This window comes from Salvelinus sp. IW2-2015, linkage group LG13, assembly GCF_002910315.2.
Source record: "Salvelinus sp. IW2-2015 linkage group LG13, ASM291031v2, whole genome shotgun sequence".
In the NCBI taxonomy this organism is placed as follows: Eukaryota; Metazoa; Chordata; class Actinopteri; order Salmoniformes; family Salmonidae; genus Salvelinus; species Salvelinus sp. IW2-2015.
In genome coordinates this window covers 36,470,307-36,479,815 of record NC_036853.1, presented here as the reverse complement: position 1 = coordinate 36,479,815, position 9,509 = coordinate 36,470,307, and the positions used below count along the sequence as shown (strand labels likewise).

The following is a 9,509-nucleotide window of genomic DNA, read 5'->3' as shown; positions in this document are numbered from 1 at the left end:
TAACCGCCCACCCTTAAGGTGCGAACATTCCGGGCGCAACCAGCATAAAGGTCTAGGGGAGGGTCTGGGTGGGCGTCTGTCCACGGTGGCGGCTCTGGCGCTGGTCGTGGTCCCCACCCCACCATAGTCAAACCCCGCTTCCTTGGCCTCCTCCCAATGACCCACCCTCCATAAATAAACCCATTATAGCAGGGCAGCTCCGGACTGAGGGCAGCTCGGACTGAGGGGCAGCTCCGACTGAGGGGCAGCTCCGGACTGAGGGGCAGCTCCGGACTGGAGGGGCAGCACCGGACTGAGGGGCGGATCCTGGCTGGCTGGCTCTGGCGGATCCTGGCTGGCTGGCTCTGGCGATCCTGGCTGGCTGGCTCTGGCGGCTCCTGGCTGGCTGGCTCTGGCGGATCCTGGCTGGCTGGCTCTGGCGGTTCCTGGCTGGCTGGCTCTGGCGGATCCTGGTTGGCTGGCTCTGGCGGATCCTGGCTGGACGGCTCTGGCGGATCTGGCTGGCGGAAGGCTCGGTGACAGACAGACAGCGCTGGGCAGGCAGGCAGCTCAGACAGCGCTGGGCAGGCAGACAGCTCAGACCGCGCTGGGCAGGCAGACAGTTCAGACAGCGCTGGGCAGGCAGACAGTTCAGACACTGGCTGTGCTGGAGAGGAGGAAGGCTCTGACAAGCGGCTGGACAGGGTGGAAGCAGCTGGAGAGAGAACCCGGAGAGACAGCCTGGTGCGGGGGGCTGCCACCGGAGGACTGGTACGTGGAGGTGGCACCGGGTATAACCGGACCCGTGAAGGAGGACACGCGCTCTTGAGCACCGAGCTCCCCAACCTTACCAGGTTGAATGGTCCCCGTAGCCCTGCCAGTGCGGCGAGGTGGAATGCCCGCACTGGGCTAAGCACGAACTCACGCCCTGACCAACTAAATAAATACAAGAAAAAGGAAAAACAGGTCAGGAACGTGACAATATTACGTCTATCGACAGTTGTTGCAGTGACATCGTGAACATTCTGTTGTCGTCCGAAATAAAACTTATTGTCATTATAAAAAGTATAAATACAAAACTACGGGCTGCATGACATCAGCAGCCTGGTGGTCCGAAATAGCTTAACTAGTGTATTTCAACACCGATAAACCGACCCATTTAAAAATGAATTTAGTATATGCCAATCTAGCAAAACAGGCAACTAAAAGCACATTTCTAAATGTTTTTGGTTAGTTTCTTGTTAGCTGGCTAGCCAGTTCAAATAATGACCATATCATATAGCTGACAACGTCTTCACTTTATCTCATTTGTCTTAATTACACGAAAATAAACTCACAACAATATCATTATTTACATTATTTACAAGTTTAATGGTGCTCCAATTACAGAAAATAGCTTACGGCTGTGAGTGTGACGAAATAAAAGCAGGGCATTCTACCGGAGAATTTTAGAACTTGGACACTGTCTCGTTGGCCTAACGTTATATCCTAATTTGACTTTGGTGCAGGTCATGTTCTTCACATTACCGTCTCTGGTAAACACACACTATATCGAATAAAATCAACAACAAAAAATTGTCACATGCACAGGATACAGAAGGTGTAGAGAAATGGTTACTTGTATAGTGGAGTCTTTTGTTTAGACATGTAGCTAGCTTGCTAAACAATTAATCATTATCCCAACTCATAACGTTACTACCCTGCATGAATCTGCAGGTACCTAACCAACAAGGTTCAATGTTAGCTAGTTAGCTAACATTAGGCTATAACTAGCAATGCAAATGGCTCTGAGATAGGAATAATATTACTACACAGATCAGTAACTCTGATCACTCTTAGCTATGATGTGGGCGTGCCCCAAGGGTCAATCCTGGGGCCCATCCTGTTCAGCCTGTACGTTAATGATCTGCCTTCTGTCTCTACTTGGTCTGAAGTTCAAATGTATGCAGATGATACAGTGATATATGTGCATGCAAAGAGCAAACAACAAGCTGCACAAGAACTCACTACTGTAATGGTCCAGGTTATAAAGTGGCTCAGTGACTCGTGTTTGCATCTCAATGTGAACAAAACTGCATGTTCTTCGCAAAGAGGGCAACAGATGCTACTGAGCCAGATGTCTATGTGTCAGGGAAGAAGCTCCAGGTGGTATCTGATTTTAAGTACCTTGGCATCATACTTGATTCCAACCGCTCTTTTAAAAAGCATGTGAAAAAGGTAATTCAAATAACCAAATTCAACCTAGCTAATTTCCGATTTTATACGAAATTGTTTGACTACAGAGGTAGCAAAACTGTACTTCAAATCTATGATACTCCCCCACTTAACATACTGCTTGATTAGTTGGGCCCAAGCTTGCTGTACAACATTTAAAACCTATTCAGTCTGTTTAAAAACAGGCTCTCAAAGTGCTTGATAGGAAGCCCAATAGCCTTCATCACCGTTACATCCTCAGAAAGCATGAGCTCCTGAGTTGGGAAAATCTTGTGCAATACACCGACGCATGTCTTGTATTTAAGATCCTAAATAGCCTGGCTCTCCCTCCACTCAGTATTTCTGTTAAACAGAAAACCCAAACATATGGCAGCAGATCCACAAGGTCTGCCATGAGAGGTGACTGTATAGTTCCCTTAAGGAAAAGCACCTTTAGTAAATCCGCTTTCTCTGTGAGAGCTTCCCATGTCTGGAATACACTGCCACCAGACACACATAACTGCACCACCTATCACACTTTCACAAAAAGCATGAAGACATGGCTAAAGGTCAATCAGATTTGTAAACATAATCCCTAGCTGTTGCCGCTTTCCATGTTGTCTGTTGTCTGTAGCTTGTGAGGTGTGGAAACACTTTGTTGCTTTTATGGATTTTGTCTTGTTGCTTTTTGTTCTATGTTGCTCTGTCTGTATGCTACGTCTTGCTTGTCCTATGTTGCTCTGCGTGTGCTCACTGCTCAATGACTGTCTATATTGTAATTGTTTTTAATAACCTGCCGAGGGACTGCGGTTGAAAATTAGCCGGCTGGATAAAACCGGCACTTTAACTGAAACGTTGATTAATTTGCACTGTCCATGTAAAAATAAAATAAACTCAAACTAACCAGGAAGCTAACGTTAGCTAGCTAGCTCACAGTACGCTTTAATTTGAAATTGAAATAACTTTCTGACAAAATTAAAAACATTTAATATCTGAAAATGTAGCTAGCTATACTATCTTACCCATGTACATGGATATATGCTTCTCCCTCTCTGTCGCATGTACTGTATGACATGACATTTACATCACAGTAAATAGAGAGCAGATCACCACCATGCCTCTGAAGTCAGTACGGTTGCCTTGGCATTTGTTTCCCTGGATACAGTGAAATTGAACATTTTCTGCTTGATTTATATCCCTTGTAGATAATCTACAAACAGAACAGTGGCATTTATGCTTGTCAGCCCAATTTTTATACGCATAATTATGAGCCTTGCGGGGTAAGATTGGAAAAATTGAAATAAACAGAAGCGGTGTCCCAGATTTTCTTTGAGTATTTTACATGGTTGTTAAACATTGCTTGCTATTATTAACTGGTGTTTCTGTTAACAGTGTGAGAACAGTAGCACACATTGCCTTTTGCATATTATTGCAGATATATTGGCAGTTTGGAAAATTCCACATCAGACTGTGTAACTAATTTAATGATGAGGATTTGGAGTGAAAAGTGTTTGTTACCTCAGTATCCTCTCTTCCAGTGCGGTGTGGTCTGACTTTATTTGGTTCATATTCAGGTGGTTGTGTCATTCTACTTTTAGTGTTGGCCCTCCAGAAGGACATCTTAGAACTCATTTAATAGGATCTCTATGGTATACACCTTTCCATGGACAAACTCAACTAGCTAGTTTTTATATGGCTCAGTTGGTTGAGCATGATGCTTGCAACACCAATGTTTGTGGGTTTGATTCCTGCTGCGGCCACCTATACGTAAAACGTATGCACGCATAACTGTAAGTCGATTTGGATAAAAGTGTCTGCTAAATCGCATATATATATATATATATATATACTGTATATATATTAGTGTTTCCGTTCACTCAGGTGAACAGAAAAGGAGAGTGAAGCTATAGCCCCTCACATCACGACTTCACTTCCTCTAAGATCCTTTTCCCTTCGCTCTACTTCTCCTTCCTCCCAAGCTCTTCTGTGGTGAGTTCTTGGTCTCTTGTTGCACATTCAGTTTGAAAACAACCTAATTAAAGCACCATGGAAATGCGCAGCACGCAGCTTGGCGAGGGACGTCACCGCTGGAAAATGTTTATGAGCTGTGGCTGGTGTGACGTAGGAACCTTTCACGACCCAGATATTTATCTGCACGTCTTTTAATCCAGTCTGATTGTAATAATGGATGGTTAGATACACCCCAATAATATAAACCAGTGGGGTACAATTTAGAAGTTTGGTACGGGAGTCTGGAAAATGTCTGGATGTGCTCCCCCCCCCGACGTGCTAGAGCCACTAGACTATGAGCAGACGTCAGAAAGGGAAAGTACAGTGAGAGAATAGGGATGATTTCATTTCACATGCAGCTCGTTTGGTAATAAATTCAATGATTTCTTCTGAATGAGGCCTAATTGGGTTGTAATCGGTTATGGGTGTACTGTTCTCTCCAGCTCTGCCGTAGCCTATCCAGTATGCTGGAATACTTTGTTTTTTATGTTTTATTTAACCTTTATTTAACKAGGCAAGTGAGTTAAGAACAGATTCTTATTTAAAATGACGGCGTAGGAACAGTGGGTTAACTGCCTTGTTCAGGGACAGAACGACAGATTTTTACCTTGTCAGCTCGGGGATTATATCTAGCATCCTTTCGGTTACTGGCCTAACGCTCTAAGCACTAGGCTAGCTGCTACCTGCCGGCTACCTGGACTGGACTATGGTTCTCTACCTATTCAGTGTTTCCCAACTCCAGTCCTCTAGTACCCACAACAGTAAACATTTTTACTGTAGCCCTGACAAACACACCTCAATCTACTTGTCAGCTAACCATCAAGCCCTCGATGAGTTGAATGAGGTGTGTTTGTCCAGGGGTAAAACACGTGTACTGTTGGCGGTACTCCAGGACTGGAGTTGGGAAACATATGATGGAATACAGTGTTAGCACTGGCGATGATCATTCTCTGACCTGTTTGTGTCTCAGCTACTCAGTCACTGGCCTGGCCTAGCCATTGCAGTCTTGTTTGGTTAAGGTTTGTGTCTGCTAAATGGCATATATATACAGTACCAGTCAAAAGTTTGGACACACCTACTCATTCAAGGGTTTTTCTTTATTTTTATATCTTCTACATGGTTGAAAAATAGGGAAGACATCAAAACTATGAAATAACACATATGGAATCATGTAGTAACCAAAAAAGTATTAAACAAATGAAAACATATTTTGGATTTTAAATGCATCAAAGCAGCCACACTGTGCCTTTATGTTAGCTTTGCACACTCTTGGCATTCTCTCAACCAGCTTCATGAGGAATGCTTTTCCAACAGTCTTGAAGGAGTTCCCACAATTGCTTAGCACTTGTTGGCTGCTTTTCCTTCACTCTGCTGTCTAACTCATCCCAAACCATCTCAATTGGGTTGAGGTCCGGTGATTGTGGAGGCCAGGTCATCTGATGCAGCACTCCATCACTCTCCTTCTTGGTCAAATAGCCCTTACACAGCCTGGAGGTGTGTTTTGGGTCATTGTCCTGTTTAAAAACCAGATGGGATGGCATATCACTGCAGAATGCTGTGGTAGCCATGCTGGTTAAGTGTGCCTTGAATTCTAAATAAATCACTGATAGTGTCACCAGCAAAGCACCCCCACATCATCACACCTCCTCCTCCATACTTCACAGTGGGAACCACACATGCGGAGATCATCCGTTCACCTACTCTGCGTCTCACAAAGACACGTCGGTTGGAACCAAAATTCTCAAATTTGGACTCATCAGACCAAAGGACAGATTTACACTGGTCTAATGTCCACTGCTTGTGTTTCTTGGCCCAAGCAAGTCTATTCTTCTTATTGGTGTCCTTTAGTAGTGGTTTCTTTGCAGCAATTCAACCATGAAGGCCTGATTCACAGTCTCCTCTGAACAGTTGATGTTGAGATGTGTCTGTTAGTTGAACTCTGAAGCATTTATTTGATCTGTAATCTGAGGTGCAGTTAATTGCCGATTTCTGAGGCTGGTAACTCTAATGAATTTATCCTCTGCAGCAGAGGTAACTCTGGGTCTTCCTTTCCTGTGGCGGTCCTCATGAGAGCCAGTTTCATCATAGCGCTTGATGTTTTTTTTCTGACTCTACCTGAAGAAACTTTAGAAATGTTCCATATTGTCATCATGTCTTAAAGTAATGATGGACTGTCGTTTCTCTTTGCTTGTCACAACACAACTGATTGGCTCAAACGCATTAAGAAGGAAAGAAATTCCACAAATCAACTTTTAACAAGGCACACCTGTTAATTGAAATGCATTCCAGGTAACTACCTCATGAAGCTGGTTGAAAGAATGCCAAGAGTGTGCAAAGCTGTCAAGGCAAATATAAAATGTATTTTGATTTGTTAAAAAAAAAATTGGGTTACTACATGATTCCATATGTGTTATTTCATAGTTTTGATGTCTTCACTATTATTCTACAATGTAGAAAATAATAAAAATAAAGAAAAACCCTTGAATGGGTAGGTGTGTCCAAACTCWTGACTGTTACTGGTAAGAATTCAATGAAATAATCTCAGAACTACTGTATCTCTGAAGTTAAGCAAGGTCAAAGCTAAATAAGAAATCATATGACTAAAATAACAGACACAGGTTGTTTAAAATATTTTTTAACTTTGTAAGTATAAAACACCTTTGGAGCAAAATCAACTMAATTTTTTTCGGAACATGACAAGAACTTCAGCATTTGTTGGTTTATGTACAAAATGTACAAGTTTCTTGTCAGAAAAAAACCCCAAACTTCCCTAAACACCCCACCTTTCACCTTTAAAACAGTACAAACCAACACATATCTCAGATCAGTGAAATCAGTKTTTCCACTCACTCAGGTGAACAGAGCAGGAGAGTGGAGCTATAGCACCCCCTTATGGTCACAAAGCATGTAGTCACTCCGTAGTTGTCAAGTGTTGATATTCATATCTCATATGCTTCATTGGAGATATACATGCACGCACAGCGCGGTTTCAGTATTTATGGTTCCAGTTCAACTTGTTTAGGTGCTTGGCCTTTTCTGCCTGTATGTCTACTGGTATGAGGTGGAGTGTTGAGGGTTCTTGGAAGCAGCTGTTGTGCCTAGCTCAGTGAGGCTTAACTTTTGGGGGATACAGMGTGGTGGGAGGATAGCAGGGCACTAACCCATCAACTTGTCTCCTAGATTAACACAGTATGTGATCTCAAACTAGTTGGCAAACCTATTTATTTCCATTACAGTTCCAGATCAAATTGAAGGCTACTGCGCAAGTGTAGTCGCATACAGTATGTGTTCCCTATCAGCTACAGTAGCAGCACACCACTTGTGTCTGTGGTCTGTCTGTGCCACTCTCCAGCCCATGTCAGATCCTGGGATAACTTCAGTGTTAAAAAAAAAGAAACTCTGACACAACTCTTTATCAACACACTCCCCCCCACTGCTCATGCCACCCCCCCACTGCTCATGCCACCCCCCCACAACCCCTCCTCAATGTTGAAAAAACGAGGAGGCAGCTCTCTACTCCGGTTGTGATTGTCATTCACTTCAATCTTGATTGTGTGTTGGACATCAGTGTTGTTGTTCTACAGTTAGACAGCAACTACTATTCTACTGATAGATTTTGAATTATTGATGTTTATGTTATTACGTTTTTATTCAGTGCTGCTTTAGGATGCAGGACTGAATGGGGGGCTCTGTTGCCCCCTTTGGAAAAACCTGGTGCCATGTCTAACAGTTTCCGCGGTTACCGCACTATTTCTCAGCACCTGAAAGACCTGAAGAAGGAGAACTTCAGCCTGAAGCTGCGGATCTACTTCCTTGAGGAGAGGATTCAGCAGAAGTACGAGGACAGCAGTAACGATGTCCACAAGAGGGTGAGTTTCACTGGGGCACCGAGGGACAGAGGGGAGAGGGGGTAGGAGCAGTGGCGATGTCCACAAGAGGTTGAGTCTCACTGGGGCACCGAGGGACAGGGGAGAGGGGGTAGGAGCAATGACGATGTCCACAAGAGGGTGAGTNGGGGGTAGGAGCAATGACGATGTCCACAAGAGGGTGAGTCACGGGGGCACCGAGGGACAGGGGAGAGGGGGTAGGAGCAGCGATGATGTCCACAAGAGGGTCCTACTGCGACATGGAGGGGTGGAGGAGAGGGGTGCAGGAGGTGACAGGGGAAAGGAATCGGGAAGGTGGCCATTTGTTGCAAGTTTACAATTTCATTGGCTGTGTCGCAGTTTCATGTGCTGCTTCTGTTGTGTGTGTGTGTGTGACAGAGAAAGAGGGTGAGAGAGTTTTGGTCTTTGGTCTTTGCTGCATGCTCTAGGTTCATCATACAGTTGAAGTCGGAAGTTTACATACACTTAAGTTGAAGTCATTAAAACTCGTTTTTCAACCACTCCACACATTTCTTGTAAACAAACTATAGTTTTGGCAAGTCAGTTAGGACATCTACTTTGTGCATGTGTAACAGTATAACTTTAGTACGTCCCCTCGCCCCAACACRGGCGCGAACCAGGGACCCTCTGGACACATCAACAACTGACACCCACGAAGCGTCGTTACCCATCGCTCCACAAAAGCCGCGGCCCTTGCAGAGCAAGGGGCAACACTACTTCTAGGTTTCAGAGCAAGTGACGTAACTGATTGAAACGCTATTAGCGCGTACCCGCTAACACATACACCTGAAAGGCCGCTCCAGAAGTGAGAAGCCATGCTCTATAACCGCCAAAAAAAGCCCAGACGTAACGTTTGCAAATGCATATGGGGACAAAGATTGTACTTTTGAGAAATTCCTCTGTGCGATAAACAAAAATAGAACTGTTTGAGCCATACATGAGCCTCGTATCAATGTTTGGAGGAAAAATGCGGAGAGCGCTTGTAAAAAACAAGCCTAAAGAACACCATCTCCAACCGTGAAGAGCAATATACACGATGACTGATGATCATGTCTTGTGTCTTGTGCTGCGGAGGTGACTGGTGCACTTCAGAAAATAGAGTGGCATCATGAGAATAAAAACTTTGTGGATATATTGAAGCAACATTCAAGTCATTCATCAGAAGTAAAAGCTTTGTCGAAAATGGGGTCCCATTACCAAATGGAACAATCGACCCTAAGACAATACTTCAGTTTGCAAAAGGCTTAAAGGACAACAAGTACGTATTGGGCGCATCACAAAGTCCCTGACCTCAATCCTATAAGAAAAATTTGTGGGCAGAAACTGAAAAAAGCCGTGTAGCTAGCGAAGGAGGCCTACAACCGACCTCATTGTTCCACAGGTCGTCACTTATGTGAGAAACTTATTGTGGAAGCATCTGGAAGCTACCCAAACTTTGAC

The 9,509-nt window shown here is 44.2% G+C and overlaps 1 protein-coding gene across 1 annotated transcript in view; it reads left to right on the top strand.

Annotated features, from left to right (window-relative positions):
* The window catches only part of LOC111971395 (myomegalin), a 119,105-nt gene that overhangs the window by 31,376 nt on the left and 78,220 nt on the right, over nt 1-9,509 (top strand). Inside the window, 1 exon segment of the mRNA XM_070446250.1 lies at nt 7,941-8,051. Coding sequence (XP_070302351.1) covers nt 7,941-8,051 — 111 coding nt within the window.